Source organism: Lucilia cuprina, chromosome 5 (genome assembly GCF_022045245.1).
Source record: "Lucilia cuprina isolate Lc7/37 chromosome 5, ASM2204524v1, whole genome shotgun sequence".
NCBI classification, from domain to species: Eukaryota; Metazoa; Arthropoda; class Insecta; order Diptera; family Calliphoridae; genus Lucilia; species Lucilia cuprina.
In genome coordinates this window covers 40,504,407-40,524,572 of record NC_060953.1, presented here as the reverse complement: position 1 = coordinate 40,524,572, position 20,166 = coordinate 40,504,407, and the positions used below count along the sequence as shown (strand labels likewise).

The following is a 20,166-nucleotide window of genomic DNA, read 5'->3' as shown; positions in this document are numbered from 1 at the left end:
TAGTTCAGTTCTAGTTCAGTTCTAGTTCAGTTCTAGTTCAGTTCTAGTTCAGTTCTAGTTCAGTTCTAGTTCAGTTCTAGTTCAGTTCTAGTTCAGTTCTAGTTCCCTGCCAATTCAGTTTATTTAGTTCATGCTTATTTAAAACTATTAAGTTTTATTCGCTCTTTTTAGTTTTTTACCATTCACAACTTGTATCTTTTGTTCACAAAATAATTAACAAGGATTTCATTTTAACATTTATTATATTTTCCTATAAATATTTTTTTTGCCATAACATTTTGCAAAACATAACTTGTTTTATCATAAAGCTGAAAAAAAACAATTTTGTAATTAATTGCAACATAAACTATTAAGAACTGACATTCATATTTTATAGTTTTTTATGCAGAAATCTGTCTGTCTGTCGGTATTTGTGTGAGTTTGATTTAAAAGCAGCAGCCACAACATTAATAAACACAATGTCTGACTCTAGAAGACTTGAAATGGAAATGTTCAAAGGCAGAAAATTACAAAAAAAGAACTATGAATAAAAATATTTTATTACTTCACTTAAAAATGAAATCTTAACGAGGTGTGTTTGCTAATGATAGTGTAATATTAACTTGAATTAAAAGTGTGACTACTTGTTTAAAGAGAATAGTTGCCAGATGTTTGGAAGTCATAAGCGAAATACAGAAAATAATAAAGAGAAATGCGGAAAATAATAAAATTCATCGAAATACTAAACTTATTTTTATTGATCACATTACTATGAAACTAAGACAAGGAGAACAGAGAACAAAAATAGTTACCCGACTAGTTACTATGGGTAAAGCTAGTAAACAGTTTAAGTTATTTATTGGAGCTTATAAATCTAAAGTGATGGCAACTTGCAAACTTCAGCTATAAAACTGTCTGCAAAAATCATAATAACAACAAAACTTGTTGCCACATTTTCAACAAGTCAACAACAACAAAAATAAATTAAAATAAATGATACTAAAAACCAAATATTATTAAACAAAAATGAAACTTAAACGCATTAAACTAAAACCATCACCTAATAAATTTGCAAAAAAGTAACAAAATTTAAATTAATCACAATGTTCATTTAAATACAACAGAAATTGAGAACAGCAAAAAAAACAACTAGACATTAAATGTAAATTAAAATTTACAAAAAAAAACATAATATTTTGCTAAAAGCCTAAAGAAATTATTACGCCTTAAAACAAACGTAAGATTTTTTTATAATAATCATAGTCATCATTATCATTATAATAAGTATATTACGTTTATAAAATACAATTATTAATTCGAAGCCTCAAAACCAAAACCTACTTAAAACATCAGTTGAATAACTTAAACCTTTAGACAGACAAGTTATCATATTTAACATTTTTTTAAGGTTTAAAACTTTATTTAGGTTAAAGTAATAATTCCTCTTTTTCTTAATTTATTCAGCTGATTCGTAATTTTAATGTTGTTCTTTCCAATATAAAACTGTGAAAATAAAAATAATAACAATAACAACAACGAAAATTCATCGAAAAAAATATTAAGCGCAAAAATTATTTTAAAACCATAATTCAACATGATTTGCAGCAGGCATTATTAACCACAACAACAAATCAACAGTAACAGCAAGAACAACAACATTAACAACCGGCATTCAACATACTAGCAACATCAGCAGCAGCGTTATAATGCGAACAACATTTGGTTTTAAACAGAGGTGGAATATAATGAAGTGATATTTCTTTTAGTTCTGTTCTAGTTCTAGTTCTGTTCTAGTTCTGTTCTAGTTCTGTTCTAGTTCTGTTCTAGTTCTGTTCTAGTTCTGTTCTAGTTCTGTTCTAGTTCTGTTCTAGTTCTGTTCTGTTCTAGTTCTGTTCTAGTTCTGTTCTAGTTCTTTTCTAGTTCTGTTCTAGTTCTGTTCTAGTTCTGTTCTAGTTCTGTTCTAGTTCTGTTTTAGTTCTGTTCTAGTTCTGTTCTAGTTCTGTTCTAGTTCTGTTCTAGTTCTGTTCTAGTTCTGTTCTAGTTCTGTTCTAGTTCTGTTCTAGTTCTGTTCTAGTTCTGTTCTAGTTCTGTCCTAGTTATGTTCAAGTTATATTCCAGTTCTGTTCTTGTTATGTTCTAGTTCAGTTATAGTTCTTTTGTAGTTCTAGTTCTGTTCTTGTTCTCTTTGAGTTCTGTTCTAGTTTAGTTGTAGTTCTGTTCTAGTTTTGTTCCAGTTATGTTCTAGTTCTGTTCTAGTTATGTTCTAGTTGTGTTCTAGTTATGTTCCAGTTCTGTCCTAGTTCTAGTTCTGTTCCAGTTCTGTTCTAGTTCTGTTCTAGATCTGTTCTAGTTCTGTTCTAGTTCTGTTCTAGTTCTGTTCTAGTTCTGTTCTAGTTCTGTTCTAGTTCTGTTCTAGTTCTGTTCTAGTTCTGTTCTAGTTCTGTTCTAGTTCAGTTCTAGTTCTGTTCTAGTTTTGTTTTAGTTTTGTTCTAGTTTTGTTCTAGTTATGTTCTAGTTCTGTTCTAGTTATGTTCCAGTTCTTATTATGTTTTAGTTCAGTTCTAGTTCTTTTGCAGTTCTAGTTCTGTTCTTGTTCTCTTTGAGTTCTAATTATTTTTTTGATTCTCTTCTTATTAGTTTTTAGATCTGTTCTAGTTCATACCAAAGCGAGCTCAGATGCCCTACAATTGTTTGTACAAAATTATGATCGATTACATTCCTTTAAACTCCAGATTTACTATATTGTTTTAACGCTAAAGCTTTTTGAGTAACATATTTTTAGCTTTTTTATAAAATTTCTGTTAAATTGGTAGTAAATAATCTGTGTATAGTCTTGCATATTTGGTATACAGATCGAAATGAATGAATACTTTGGATAGATGGTTAGCGGTAAAATATATAGTGATGTTGGTTATTTGGTTGACTGGTTGATGGTATAAAATTAAAATGAAAAAAATATCGCATAGTTAAATTGTACTTTAATAAAAAAACTAAAGTCATATATACGGATGTGGTGTTAAAAGTTATTATTAAAGTGATTATAGAGAGCACCAGCGTCAACTGTAAGACAACATAATCGACAACGTCATTATAGTTGCTGTTTTTTTTTTTTTTGTTTTCTTTTGGAAAAATTACCAACTTGATGAAATTATTAAATGATTATTTGATGTTATATGTTATTTATTACTTACTTAAAAATCATTACGATTTGAGTAGTTTGATTATTTAATTTGAACAGTGAGTTATAGAAGAAAAAGTATTAAGCAAATATTTAAATGAAATTAAAAAACAAAAAATCATTATTGAGGCACCATTCATTATGTTTTAGCTTTGTATTTCTTATTTATTCATTGTTAAACTTTAATTGACTTTTGGGTTAATTACCAGAGTTGAGTGTGAAAATGTTTTGATTCGTTTTGTTATAAAAGAAATAATGATGTTTAATGACACCTCAAGTATCTTGTGGTTTTCTTGATTAGTCGCCATTTGTTATAAACATCTTCATATTTGTTTCTTTTTTGGTTTCTTTAGTTTATCGAATTAATGCCAATGTTAAAAAATTGTTTAATGAAAAAAATGTTGATGGTAATGACTTACTTATGAACTTCCTAAAATATAAATATAAATATTTGTATTTTTTATCTGTATTGGGTCAAAGTAGCTTGGGGTTATTGATGTTATGATGAAATAATAATATTATAATGACAAACAAAGTTTATTAACACTTTTGGCCAAAAATAATAAAATTTTAAATATTTTTTTAGCTTAATTATTACGTAATATTTAAATCTTAAATTATATAAAGTGTAATTAAAAAAACGACCTAATTCCTTTCACTTTCCACCGCAAGAAAATCCTTTGCCTTTATTTAAATAGAAACCTCAAAGAAAACAAAAGTAAACTCTATCTCAATGTTAATATCCATAATAAAAGTGATATTTAGAAACAAAGCAACTGAATGGAAAGAAAAAAAATTATAAAAAATATGGTCATTTATCAAAATCATGGTGATTTGTTCATAATTAAATATTTTTTTAAAATAAGGCAATGGAGAGCAATCAGCTGCATAGTTAGATTTTAAACTTTTCATACACAATCGATTGAATCAATATAAGCGAGTGGCTGGATAGATAGATGGATGGATGGATGGATGGACAGACTTAAAGTCTAGAGATACAATGGAGACAGAAAACAAAAACAAAACTTTATAAAAGCTGTAATAATGAAGCATAAACGAATAATTTAGGTTGATCATTTAATTTTTTTGTATTATTTTATAAAGTTTTAAAAGTAAACAAGTTATCAAATTGGGTGAGAAAGAAGTTAACCAATATCGTAACAATAAAGTTTTTTAAAAACAAAATTAATAAGGAATACACTACACAGTAAGCGAAATACCCTACAAACTGCTTTTTATTCTCAAGCATAAATTATTTTGTAATTTTTACTTAATGCTTATCTCTAGTAGCAACTACTATTTATAATGTTGACGACAGTATCAATTTTAGATCACTTTACACCGATCTAAAATATCGGATATGAACTGATATATAGTTTCGACTATACACAATTCCATAGTATGGACTCTTGACAGATCTAAAGTCACGATTATAGACTGATCTATATTTCATTAAATAGAATGATACATAGTTTCGATTAAAGATTAATCTATAGTCTAATCCATAGTACAGTCTATGGTTATAATATTATCGGAACAGTCAATGTTAAATCAATTAAATTCTAGTTTATAATCTAGATTATAATCTAGTCTATTGTCTAGTCTATAGTATAGTGAATAGTCTAGTCTATAGTCTAGTCTATAGTCTAGTCTATAGTGAAGTCTATAGTCTAGTCTATAGTTTAGTCTATAGTCTAGTCTATAGTCTAGTCTATAGTCTAGTCTATAGTCTAGTCTATAGTCTAGTCTATAGTTTAGTCTATAGTCTAGTCTATAGTCTAGTCTAGTCTATAGTTTAGTCTAGTCTATAGTCTAGTCTATAGTCTAGTCTATAGTCTAGTCTATAGTCTAGTCTATAGTCTAGTCTATTGTCTAGTCTATAGTTTAGTCTATAGTCTAGTCTATAGTCTACAATCATGTTAAGAGTTCTGACTATAGTGTTTCCCACAGTTTCAAATATGGAGTGGTTCTTAGTTTTGACAATAGACTTATCTGTAATTTAAAATTCAACTTTTTTTATTTTGAGTTTAATTAATAGCTAATTATTTAACAAACTATTAAACAATAACGCCTTGGAAAAATTATTAAATATTGTTCCAGTTTCTTTGAATACAAACATTTTCGATACTATGTTTCCCCCTCTTTTGAGCCAACCATTTGTGTGGCAATAATCATTACAGACAAATCTTAATATAAATTACGTGCAAAAATCAAAAAAAGTGAAAAAGAAACAAAATTTTGAACACTAAATTATCAGTTTATAAAGAAAGAAAAAAAGTATAAATAACAAAGAAAACAACCCAACATGATACATATTGAAGTAAATACAAACGGATTTCTCCGCAATGTCGATGAATTGATGTGTCTGGTATTGACCAACCAACCGATTGACCGACCGATCAAATAAACAAATGATCATTATTATATAAACCAGCAAAACAATTACATATACAAACGTATATTTTAATGCATTACACAGTTTTCACTGATCACTGGCTATACGTTTGAATGACTTACTGACTGACTGATCAAATATTATGCTTGAGAAAGAGTGAATGTACGCATTTTGACCTTACCATACATAGCACATCATTAGTTAAGGCTTTCTCCTTGCACCACATTATCATCATCATAATCATCGTCATCATTAATATCATTATTTCACTGTTGATTAGGTTGCATTCATTGATTCAAATAGTTGGTTTTTTTGTTGAATTTCTTGGTTTTTTTTACTTGTGATTTTGTATAATTTTTTGTTTCATTATGATTTTTTTCTGCTTAATCGCAGTCATGCATTTGTATGTTGTGTAAAAATATAATAATATGACTTTATTGTTATTATTTTATAATCAATTATATTTCGAAATTTTAAATCATATTTCTTTAGAATTTTGTTTATGACCTTTTTTTAGGTTTTTATTAAAGAAAGACAAAATTTTTGCAGGAAATTAATCAGATATTAAGGTAACAACTACAAATTTGTCTAAAATCTTAATAGTCTCTACAAAAGTCCGGTATATAGTCTTGAATATAAACTAGTCAATTGTTTTGCCAACAGTCTGGTTTATAGTCTCAACAAGGTCCATGGTTATATAGTCTCAACTGTAGTCTGTTCTATAATATAGTCTTCACTAAGTCTTCTTTGTAGTCAGATCTATACTCATAACTATAGTCTGGTATATATTTATATTATGGACTATAGACTGGCCTTTACTTTGGCCTATGGGCTAAAGTCCCCAATGTAGTCTGACCTATAGTCTTATAATTTATGCTTGAGACTAAACTAGTCAGGTCTATAGTTTTGACTATACTCTGTTCTACAATCTGTTCTATTTTCTCTACTATAGACTGATCTTTTGCCTTTACTGTGGCCTATGTGCTAAAGTCTTAAATGTAGTCTGACCTATAGTCTTATCATTTATGCTTGAGACTAGACTTGTCAGGTCTATAGTTTTGACTATAGTCTGTTCTGCAACCTGTACTATTGTCTCAACTATAGACTGATCTATTGCCTTTACTTTGGCCTATGGGCTGAAGTCTCAAATGTAGTCTGACCTATAGTCTTATCATTTATGCATGAGACTAAACTAGTCTGGTCTATAGTTTTGACTATACTTTGTTCTGCAATCTGTACTATTGACTCAACTATAGACTGATCTATTACCTGGATTATAATCTAGTCTATAGTCTCGACCACATTCTAATCCATTGCATCGGATATAGTGTAGATTATATTTAAAATAAGTCCCGACTAAAGTCTTATATATTTTCTCATCTAGTCTCGTCTATATTCGTGACTATAAACTGTTTTTAAATGTAGAAGAGAGTGTTGAATATAGTCTATTGTAACAACTATCGACTGGTATATATTTATAGTCTTGACTATAAACTCTAGTCAGATCTATAGTCTCAACTAAAGTCTTATCTATTGTCTTAACTAATCTGCTCTCTCTGAGCCATATGCTCAACTATAGTCTAATGCCAGAATCGTCAGACATATACTACTACATTTTGCACTTGTATAAGTCAAAGAGCGAAAAAACAAGAAATAAGAACTCAACAAAGGTCTAACATATACTCTCTACTATAGTATGACTGAACAAACAATTCAGATCTCAATGACCTTAAATTGTCATTAATTCGTTCCATCAACTATAGAATTCATATAATTTTGAATTTTCTAAATTCTAACTAAAACAACAAATTATTATATCGAATAAATTAATTGTTATTGTAAGTTTTTAAAGTGAGTGGTAACTGTTTATTTCTGATTTTTTTCTGAAATTTTCGTTCATTCATTTTTTTCTTGGACAGACCACCCTGGCTGCCAGTTTGTCGACTTAAAGACATAAACAAACATTAAGATTTAAACAAAAAAAAATTTTTTTTTGCACAAAAGGTTTTTATTTAAAATGTTTTAAATTGCCACCATATACTACACTTCAAGTGCCACATTAATGTGGGGGCTTGAATACTATATACACTCAACAACATCAAAAAAAAATCATTATAGAAAAAATCATTTTTTTAATATAAACAACAACAAATCATATATAAATTCGTTGTTTTTTGTGGGGATTTTCTTGCAAATGAAAAAAAAAATCAAACAAAAATAAATACTTTATAAAAAAGTCGTGATCAAAACCGTGCGCCACTTCAATGAAGGAGCATAATGAAAAAAATATATATATTAAAACATTGCAAAAAAGGTTTTAACCAAAAAGTGTATGTTAAATACAATAAATAAACTGAAAAAAAATTATGAAAAAGGAAAAGCTTACCAAAAAAAACAACAACCAGATTTAACCACCTTTGAGCCCAGTTTACCACTTGAAATTACTCTTTTTTTCGTTCGTACAGAAATATATTATGAAAAATATCTTTTGGACTACAAAACAGATTTGTGGTCATATAAATGCAGCTATAAGCTGGCAACAGTCCAAATAATTAAAACGGAGAATTAAGGTTTAAACTAGTATACAGTTTAGACTATAGACAAGTGTATGGTTCAGTCTATAGACCAGTATATAGTCTAGCCTATAGCCAACATAATAGTCTAGACTATAGTCTACTAGGATGTAGTCTGGTCTATATACTAGTATAAGATAGGCTATGTTCTGATCTATAAATAAGATAATAGTCTAGACAATAGTAAAATTTATAAACTTGAGAAGACTATACTAGTCTATTTTTATATTCTTTAGTCTATAGTCAAGTCTACAGCCTAGTCTATAGTCTGGTCTACAGCCTAGTCTGCAGTCTATTCTACAGTCTAGTCTATAGTCTAGCATATATCATAGTTTATAGTCTACTTTATAGCCTATTGTATAGTCCACTCTATAGCCTAATCTATAGTATAGTATAATCTATAGTGTAGTCTGTAGTCTAGATTATAGTATAGTCTCTAGTCTAACTATATTCTAGTCTATAGTCTAGTCTATATTCTAGTCTTTACTCTAGATTATAGTCTAGTCTATAGTCTAGTCTATAGTCTAGTCTCTAGTCTAGTCTATAGTATAGTCTATTATCTAGTCTATAGTCCAGTCTATAGTCTACTCTATAGTCTGGTCTATATTCTAGTCTATAGACTTGTCTATAGTATAGTCTATTATCTAGTCTATAGTCTGGTCTATAGTCTGGTCTATAGTCTGGTCTATAGTCTGGTCTATAGTCTAGTCTATAGTCTAGTCTATAGTCTAGTCTATAGTCTAGTCTATAGTCTAGTCTATAGTCTAGTCTATAGTCTAGTCTATAGTCTAGTCTATAGTCTAGTCTATAGTCTAGTCTATAGCCTAGTCTATAGTCTAGTATATAGTCAAGTCTATAGTCTAGTCTATAGTCTAGTCTATAGTCTAGTCTATAGTCTAGTCTATAGTCTAGTCTATAGTCTAGTCTAAGTATAGTCTAGTCTATAGTCTAGTCTAAGTATAGTCTAGTCTATAGTCTAGTCTATAGTTTAGTCTATAGTCTGGTCTATAGTCTAGTGTATAGTCTTGTCTATAGTAGTCTATAGTCTAGTCTATAGTCTAGTCTATAGTCTAGTCTATAGTCTAGTCTATAGTCTAGTCTGTAGTCGATAGTCTAGTCTATAGTATAGTCTATAGTCTAGTTTGTAGTCTAATCTATAGTCTAGTCTATCGTCTAGTCTATATAGAAGCATATAGCCTAGTTTATAGTCTACTCTATAACCTATTCTTTAGCCTATAGTCTAACATATAGCCTGGTTTATAGTCTAGCCTATAGACCAGGCTATAGGCTACTCTATAGCCTAATCTGTAGTCTAGTATAATCTATAGTGTAGTTTGTAGTCTAGTCCATAGTCTAGTCTATATTCTAGTCTATAGTCTAGTCTATGGTCTAGTACAAGGTCTAGTCTATAGTCTAGTCCATAGTCTAGTCTATAGTCTACTCTATAGTTTGGTCTATAGTCTAGTCTATTATCCAGTCGAAAGTCTAGCCCATAGTCTTGTTTATAGTGTACAGTATAGTCAATAGTCTAGTCTAAGGTCTAGTCTATAATCTAGTCTATAGTCTAGTATTTTATAATCCAGTCTATAGTCTTGTCTATAGTCTAGTCTATAGTCTAGTCTATAGTCTAGTCTATAGTCTAGTCTATAGTCTAGTCTATAGTCTAGTCTATAGTCTAGTCTATAGTCTAGTCTATAGTCTAGTCTATAGTCTAGTCTATAGTCTAGTCTATAGTCTAGTCTATAGTCTAGTCTATAGTCTAGTCTATAATCTAGTCTATAGTCTTGTCTATAGTCTAGTTTATAGTTTAGTCTACAGTCTAGCCTATAGTCTATTTTATAGTCTATAGTCTTGTCTATAGTCTATAGGTAAATCTGTAGTAGGCTCTATATAATCGACAATAATTTAAAAGTGCACATTCTTCCTTTCGATATCAAGGAAAGGGTCCTTAAATGACGACCATAGGGTGCTCCAAGAGTAGCTTTATATCTCTTTACATATTAGTTGTATTATTAGTTTTCTCAAGATTTTGCTAGTTGTATTTTTTAAAACTTAAATAAAAAATATTAAACATATTAACTATTGCTGTTAGGACGTATGAAGCGGATGGTTGGAAAGGGGACAAAATCAAAATGACGAAAGGGAGTCATATTCATGATTGTTGTTTTTTATAAAGTTTTGTTGTAGCCTACACCTACTTATTGCCACTAAAGTCTTATTGTTCCTGCATATATCGGCAATAGTTTGTTTAGTTTTTTTTGTTGTTGGTGTGTTTTTGTTGTTGTTTTTTAACTTCCCTTTCAAAGTTTATGTATGGGAAAACACATGCACCATGCTGCAACAATTGTTAAATGCAACACAAAACAAAGCTGTAATTTTAAACATCACTTGTTGTAAATACAATAATATGTATGTTTGTTGCAATTGTTGTTGTAGCTGTTGTTGGCGGTGGTGTTTCTCGTTGTTGAGGCCTTAATAGAGTTATTATAATTTTAAGCGTTATGATAGTTATATGCCGCTTCTTTTAGCCGCCATCAACATCGTCATCTACAACATCTTGGCAGCAGTGAACAAATAAAAAAAAGAACTAGACAACAGGCAACTACTAGCAGACAACCACCACCAACAGTCAGTTGTTTTTCTTTTTGGAAAAAAAAAACAGGGGGAATTATGAACTCAGGAACAAAAAACAAAAAACAGTGAATAATAGTGAATAATAGTGAATTTCTCAAACAACATGGTGGTCATATTGTTACCACTGCTGTTGCCGTTACTAAAACTGCTGCAGCATTTACGGTTGTTATTGTTATTGTTGCTGCTGCTGCTACTCCTGCTTAAACTATAAATGTATGAGTTTTTCCTTGTTGCTAGCAATTGCATGTAGTTCTTTATTTTCAACCTAACTCTTCATCATTGTTTGGTTTATCATTTCTGCTCTTACTGCTGTGCTGTGTACCTTTAAACTATGATGGGATTTTTATAGTTGACTCCAGTTAGGGGTCTATTTAAATTGCTACCTTGAATCTCACTTTTTTTCTGTTGCCATAGCCATTTTCCTTTTGTGTTCTTTTAATTTTTTTTTTCTCAAAAATTCGCTTTCAAAAGTGCACCTTACTTGCAGAGACTAGACTCAACAATTTTGCATTAAATTGCTGTCTATTGCAATGTATAATTTTACTTTCAATTTGTTGTTTGTATGAAAAAATAATATTTTCTATAAAATATTTGTTTACATTTTTTTATTTTTCTTTAAACCTCTTGTCCCTAAAGGAACAACGTTTTTAAGTCGTTTTTCTTTTTTCGTTTGAGTAAAATAACATAAAAATTTTTAAATCTTAATATGGAAAACGTGAACTTTTGATTATTTTTGGAGAAAAAAAACATATTTGATATTTGTTTAAATATTAAAGCAGAGACAGTAAGATAAACTGCATTGAACTACTGTTTAAAATTTAACTAAAGAAAGAGAATATGTTTTGATTACATGCAAATGGATCAGAAACTGATCGGCCCATTTACTTTACACTCAGTTTATAGTTCCGACCATACACAGATCTATCGTCTACAATAAATACAAAAGATAGACTAAAGACTGATTTATGGACCATGATTTTAGACTGATCTATAGTCCAGAATATAAACTGATATACAGGCTGATCTAGAGTATATATAGATATTTATACCAGTTTTGACAGATCTATAATCCAGACTAAAGACTGATCACTTGTCCAAATTTTGAGCGATCTATACTCCCGACTATATACTGGTCTTTAGTCCAGACTATAGAGCAATCTATATTTTAGACTATAGAGCGATCTGTAGTCCAGAATATAGAGCAATCTATAGTATACTATAGAGCGATCTTTAGTCCAGACTATAGAACGATCTATTGTCCAGACTATAGAATGATCTATATTTCAGACTATAGAGCGATCTATAGTCCAAACTATAGATCGATCTATAGTCGAGACTATAGATCTATCTATCGTCCAGAATATAGAGCGATCTATAGTCCAGACTATAGAGGGATCTATAGTCCAGACTATTAAATGTTGTCTGTTGTCCAGACTATTAATTTACCTATAAGCCAGATTATAGGCTGATCTATAGTACATACAATAAACTGATCTATAGTCCAGAATATAGACTGAACTATAGGCCAGATTTTTGACTGATCTATAGTCTAGAGAATAGACTGATTGCAAAACTATACATTGATTCATCGTCCAGAATATAGACTGATCAATTGTTCAGACATTAATCAATATTCCACACTTTAGACTAATGCAGACTATAAACTGATCTATACATCTACAGTCCACAATATAAACTTAATTATATTTCAGACTGTATATTGACCTATATTACAGAATATAAAATGATAGATACTACAGACTAAAGAACGATTTATAGTAGGGTCTATTACCTGATCTATAGTCCAGACTATTGGGTGATCTATATTTCAGACTATAGACTGATTAATAGTCCAGACAATAAGCTGTTCCACAGTCCAGACTATAGACTGATCCAGACTACACACTGACCTACAGTTGAGACTATAGTCTGATCTGTAGGTGAAACTATAATCTGGACTATAGACTGACATATATATAATACTATAGTCTGATCTATTGATGAGACTATAGAATTCTCTATTATCCTTACTTGTCTATAGTCCAGACTATAGACTGATCTATAACCTACACCATAGACTGATCATTGGTATAGAATATAGACATATCTTAGTCCACATAATATATTGAACTGAATTATAGTCCAAACTACCGGCTGATCTATATATAGAACACAATATAGTCCAGGAAAAAGACTGATCTATATGTTAATGATATTCTTTCATATTCATCAAATAGAACTACTTCGTAAAAATATTTAACAATTATTTAAAACTATTATTATTGTTTTTTTTTTTAATTTTACATAATAACCATTTTGAAAAAAACATAATTTTAATCAATTTCCTTTTTTAACATTTTCTTGTTACAGCAATATCTATATGTTGCCAACAAACCCACAAACACAACAGCTTTAGTTATACAAATTAATTGTTAAAAACAAAAAAAAAAAACAACTTATATATATTAAAAATATCTCACCCGCCCCGTACAAGTATTGTGTAGAATAATAAAAAACAATGTTTCCCCGCCTACCAGGACCCATAACAGATGACATATTTCTGGGTGCCACAACCACAATAAGAACAGCATTTCCAAATTCACGCTTAGACTCATTAACAAATCACAATCAACAGCAACTGCATCACAGCAATAGCAACAACAATAATTATGCTCAGCCAACACCAACACCTGCCAGCAATGGTCAACAACAACAATTGCTATCACCATACGATCCAACGATATCGGCTGATTTTCTGGCCACAGCAACATTAAATGAAGCAGCCGGAGCAGCCATTGAAAGTGTAGCAAATAGTTTAGGTGTAGCGGGTGCTGGTAGCGCTAGTAATAGTATTAACAATAATTTTTTACCTGCCAACAATGATGATGATGACTTTTGGTTAAATGCCATCGAAGAGGACACGTTTGAGTCACCATTGGCGTTTGATGCCAGCGAAAATGGTCTTTGGAATGGTCATTTTGTACCACCGCCACCGAGGCCACCGTTTTTGGATGAGAGTGTGGCAGCGGATGGTCTAACAACCTGTGATCTATGTACTTGGGCATGGCAACGTAATGCCTATTCATTGGATGGTTCGATAGGTAAGTGGGAGTTGGCTTTAGAAATAAATATAAATATTTTTGTTTTCATATTACACCATTTCCAATTATATTTTAGAAATATATTTTTGTTTTCATGACAGTTACATTAATTTCAAGAAATTTCCAAAGGGGAGTTTTTGAAACTGATAGGGATATGAAGATATTAAAGTGCAAGATTCTACAAATCAATTGTAAATGGTGTAGTTTTAAAATTGAATCTTAGTTTTATAGTGTGTTAGTTTTTCAATTGGATTTTTTATTTATTTATTAATAAAAAATTTCACTTTTCAATTTACTTTAAAAAAAATATTTTCTATTAAATTTTCAAATACAACTTTAATGGATTCCTTTATGGCCTGTTGCTAGTGTTATACGACCAAGAGAGGCGGCTTTTTGTTTTATCGTTACATACAATCGATCGAAAAATAATTTATCGCTACAATCACTGATGGCGATTTATCATATTTCCAGCTTTTGCTGTAGCATGTAAAGAGAGTTAAAAACTAGAAATGTTCACACAGTGGTTTACAAAGCAGATATCCTTTCCTTTATAGAGTAGCACTTGGATATATTATTAAATAGTAAAGACTATACAATGATCTACTATAATCGATCACACTCTATAGTCTTCTTCATAAACTGATTAACAGTTGGGAACACAGACTGTTCTTAAATACTACTTAACTATAATCCAATTTATGCTCAGAATATAGACAGATCTGCAGTAAAGCCTATTGTCCGAACAATACACTGATCTATAGTCAAGATTGATCTATAACCCACCATATAGACAGATCTATAGCTCAGATATTAGACTGATATACACTCCTCAATTTAGATGAATCTATAGTCAAGAATTAAGGGTGATCTGAGGTACAGATTAAAGACTGATCCATAGTGCAAACTCTAGACTGATCTGCAGTCTAGACAATAAAATGATCTATAGTCAAGATTGATCTATAACCCACCATATAGACAGATCTATAGCTCAGATATTAGACTGATATACACTCCACCATTTGGATGAATCTATAGTCCAGATTTAAGGCTGATCTGTAGTACAGATTACAGATTGATCTATAGTGCAAACTTTACACTGATCTGTAGTCTAGACAATAAACTGATCTATAGTACAGACGAAACATTGACCTTTAAGCCAGATTATTACTGATCTATAGTTCTTCATAATCAAGGCTATACACTAATATACCGTCATGACCGATCTTTTGTCAATATTTTATACTAGTCTATAATTTTATACTAGTCTATAATAAGATGAAGCCAAATAAATACTGATCTATAGTTCATTATAGTCAATACTGTGCACTGATCTATAGTCATGACTGATCTTTTGTCAAGATTGTATACTGATCTACACAGAATGAATATAGACAGATCTAAAGTCAACCTATTATCCGGACAACAAACTGATCTATAGTCAAGATTGATCTAAACCCAGCTTATAAACAGATCTATAGCTCAGATATTAGACTGATAAACAGTTCTCAATTTAGATTAATCTATAGTCCAGATTTTAGGCTGATCTGTAGTGCAAATTACAGACTGATCAATGGTGCAGACATTAGACTGATCTGCAGTCTAGACAATAGTCAGATTAAGGCTGATCTATAGTTCTTCACAGTCAAGGCTATACCCAGATATATAGACATGACTTATCTTTTGTCAATATTTTATACTGATTCATAGTCAAGGTGAACCTTTGATCTTTAAGCCAGATAAATACTGGTCTATAGTTCTTTATAGACAATACTATGCAATGATCTATAATCATGACTGATCTTTTGTCAAGATTGTATACTGATCTATAGACAATGAATATATACTGTTTAAGTGAAAGTCCATAGTATTGATTGAGTATAGTTTCGGTTTAGATACATTCCTATAAAAATATCCAATATATATACACACCCTCTCTTCCAAACCACTGTTCTCCCCACTACCAGTTGTTAGTGCTAATGCTATGAAATATTTAAAGGTTTTTTTCTCCAACATTTTCTTAATGCCAAACTATATATAAAGAAATAGGAAAACTATTCACTAAAGAACTATAAAGAATGTATGTTAAAGGCCAGTTGTTTGCCACTTTATATATGCAACTGCTGCGTTTGTTTTTTTTTTTTTTTTTGCAAATAGATTTGATATTTTTTCTTTCTTCATATATGAGTCTGGTATGAAGGAGAAAAACTGCAAAAACAAAAATACATTTGCAGAAATAATTGAAAAATCTGTCGCTTATCTTTATAATCAATATAATAAATTGTATAGTAGGTTTGGTGGGTTTTTTCTTTTCAAGAAATAAATAAACACAACTGGGGGATAACAAAAATTAAACTTGAAATTAATTTTTTTTTAAGGATGGAAATAACGAAGGTATTTCTACAGACTTAGAAAATAAACTAATATTGTAACAGAGAAAAAAAATTGAGAAAATTAGTTTTTGAAATTAAGTCTACAATTTACACCATAGACCTATCTATAGTTTAGACTATTGACTTAACTATAGTACAGACTATATACTATCGTCCAGACTATAGACTGATTAATGTTTCATAGTATAGACTCATTTAAAGTACAGACTATTGACTGCCCCATTTTTCTACCTATAGTCTGATACATTGTTCACACTTTAGACTGATCTATAATCCAGACCATAGATCTATCAGCCAGGCTCCAGATTGATCTATATTCTATATTATAGACTGATCTTATAGTCTAGACCATAGTCGGATCTATAGTCCAGACTATAGACTGATCTATAGACCAGACTAAAGACTGATATATAGTCCAGACTAAAGACTGATATATAGTTCAGGGTATAGACTGATCTATAGTCCAGACTATAGACTGATCTATTGTCCAGACTATAGACTGATCTATAGTCCAGACTATACACTGATCTATAATTCCAGACAATAGACTGATATTTAGAATAGACTATATTCTAATCAGTCTATAGGTTCTATAGAATCTATAGTCAAGACCATAATCTAATCTTTAGTCCAGACTATAGTCTAATCTTAAGAATATAAATTGAAACAGACTATAGACTGATATTTGGACTATAGATCAGTCTACAGTCCAAACTATAGACTGATCTATAGTCCAGACTATAGACTGATCTATAGTCCAGACTATAGACTGATCTATAGTCCAGACTATAGACTGATCTATAGTCCAGACTATAGACTGATCTATAGTCCAGACTATAGACTGATCTATAGTCCAAACTATAGACTGATCTATAATCCAGACTAGAGCGATCTATAGTCCAGAGTATAGAACGATCTATAGTCCTAACTATAGACTGATCTATAGCCCAGACAATAGAAATTTTAATATAGAAGTTCTGAAATGATATTAAGAAATAATCTGAAGAGTAGTCAGCTTAAACTGTCATTATTTACCACCCAGAATATAAAAAAGCTCTAAACGAGCTTTTAATTTGTCCAGCTATTTTGAATGAACTTGAACTTTTTGGAAATCTTAATAAAAACTAAAACTTTTCTGTTCATGGTTTAGTTCTATAATGTTATCTATAACTCATTTTTTTTTGTAGGCTGGATGTATAATGTCTTACATGTTCTGGTTATAAACACATTAATCACCAGTTGTGATAATTCTCTTGTTCTCTATTGGCTTTTTTGTTTTGTAGGTTAAAGACAAGACAACCAAATAACCACCTCCTTCTTCTTCAGCCTTATTTAAGGCAGAAAATAAAAAAAAATTTAACTTTTTTAATGTCCTACAGCATGTTAACATAAATTAATTTAAGGTAGACATTCATTTTCAATATAAATATTTTTTTTAGTTGATGCTGCAAATATGTATGTTTTCTCTCTTTCCCTCTCTTTTTCTGATCGTCTGTCCTTCTTTTAACTTTAAATCAAAGTAGGCGGAAAATCTAAACAATTTTAATTTGTGCAATTTTTCTTATTACTACAATATCGGAACCACCTTTTTCCCCTGAGATTAAACATATTAAAACGCGTATGTTGCATGTTATATTGCCACAAAACTAAAAATGCATCAAAAAACAAAAAAGAACATTTAAACCGACTGCAAACTATCCCGGCATTTAGCCAGTCAGTCACTTGTACAATAAATAATTTCAATTGAAAAGTAACTTAACATTTTTTTTTTATTTTGTAAAACATAAATGTTGCAACAAGTCAAAATGTTGCAACACTAGAGCGAAGTAATAAAGGAGTTTAATAAAAATGTGCATGTCTATTTGCAATTATGGAATATAAATGAATTTTTACTACAACCTTATTAAAGACGTAGTTGTAAATAGTTTTTTTATTTATTTTACGTTAATTTTTTTAAATAGACAATTGCTTAGATTAGGGGAAAAAAAAAACAAAAAAAAAACTGCACACAATTTTAAACGTTTTTCGCACGTTTTTTTCACACAAACTGCTGCAATGCTACAAAATTAACAAGATGTTTTAAAAATGAATATTTCGACTTCCATCATTTGTTGTTGCGAAGAAATACATTTTATAAATTTCAACTTAATTTTATACATTTTTAAACGATTTATGATTTCATTTCGTAATTGCAAACAAATTGTGTTGAATGCAGAGAATTTCATAACTATTTATGGGGAAATTTAAGTGGGATTTAGACATGAAATGTTTCGGTATGTCATAGACTTGAGTGGTTAATAAATCAATTGAAAACTTCTGGTCAGTGTATAAAGTTGCACTATAATGTAGTCTACAATATGTACTATATTCTAGTCTATAATTTGGATTGTAATCATTTCTATGGTCAGGAATAAAATCTAATAAATTCTGAGCTATAGTCTAGTCTGTAGTCAGGAATATATTCTTGTCTGAAGTATGGACTATAGCATAATCTGGACAAAGTGTAGTCAATAGTCAGGAATCAAATCTAGTCTAAAGTCTGGACTATAGTCTAGTCTATAATCTGAACTATGTAATCTGGACTATAGTCAGTTCATAGCATGGACTGTAATCTGTATATAGTCGGGACTATAGTCTGTCTATAGTCTGGACTAAAGTCTGTCTATAGTCTGGACTATTGTCTGTCTATAGTCTGGACTATAGTCGGTCCATAGTCTGGACCACAATCAGTCTACAGTCTTAACGATAATCAGTCTATAGCCTTTAAAAAATCCAGTCCATACTTTGATCTATAAGCAGTCTATAGTCCGCTTTAGTCTGTCCTATAGTCTGGATTATAATATAACTATAGAAAGTCTACAGTCTGGATTATAGTCTATAAAAAGTCAGGATTATAGCCTGTTTATAATCTGGATTATAGTCTGAAATATAGTCTGTATATAGTCTAAACTATAGTCTGTCTATAGTCTGGACCACAGTCTGCAATATTACTGTCCATAGTCTTTTTATAGTCTGGGCTATAGTCTGTCTATAATCTGGGCTATAGTCTGTATTTAGTCTGGACTATAGACTGTTTATACTCGGGACTATAGTCTGTATGTAGTCTGGACTATAGTTTATAGTATATTTTGTATATAGTCTGGACTATAGTCAGACTATAGTCTGTCTATAAACTGGACTATAGTCTGTCTATAGTCTGCACTATAGTATGTCTATAGTCTGGACTACAGTCAGTCTATAGTCTGGACTATAGTCAGTCTATAGTCTGGACTATAGTCGGTCTATAGTCTGTCTATAGTCAGGACTATAGTCTGTCTATAGTCTGGACTATAATCTGTCTATAGTCTGGACTATAGTCTGTCCATTTTCGGGATTATAGTCTGTAACTGGTCTGTACTATAGTTTGGGCTACAGCCTGTATATGGTCTCGACTATAGTCTGTGTATAGTCTGGACTATAGTCTGTCTATAGTCGGAACTATAGTCTGTCTATAGTCTGGACTATAGTCTGTCTATAGTCTGGACTATAGTCTGTCTATTGTCTGGACTATAGTCTGTCTATAGTCTGGACTATAGTCTGTCCATATTCGGGATTATAGTCTGTAACTGGTCTGTACTATAGTTTGGGCTACAGCCTGTATATGGTCTCGACTATAGTCTGTCTAAAATATGGACTAATATCTGTCTATAGTCTGTCTATAGCCCGGACTATAGTCTGGACTGTAGTCTGTCTATAATCTGGACTATAGTCTGCTATAGTCTGGATTTATTCTGTCCCTAGTGGACTATAGTTTTTGTATAGTCTGTACTACAGTCTGCTATAATCGTTCTATAGTCTGGACTATGGTCTGTCTATAGTCTGTCCATAGTCTGGACTATAGGCTATCTATAGTTTTGGCTAAGGCTATCTGTAATCT

General features: G+C 30.6%; 1 protein-coding gene across 1 annotated transcript in view; it reads left to right on the top strand.

Moving 5' to 3' along the window:
- Positions 1-20,166, top strand: part of LOC111688618 — a 129,017-nt gene that overhangs the window by 22,883 nt on the left and 85,968 nt on the right. Inside the window, 1 exon segment of the mRNA XM_046952148.1 lies at positions 13,130-13,860. Within this exon segment, the coding sequence (XP_046808104.1) occupies positions 13,278-13,860 (583 nt within the window). The 5' untranslated portion in view covers positions 13,130-13,277.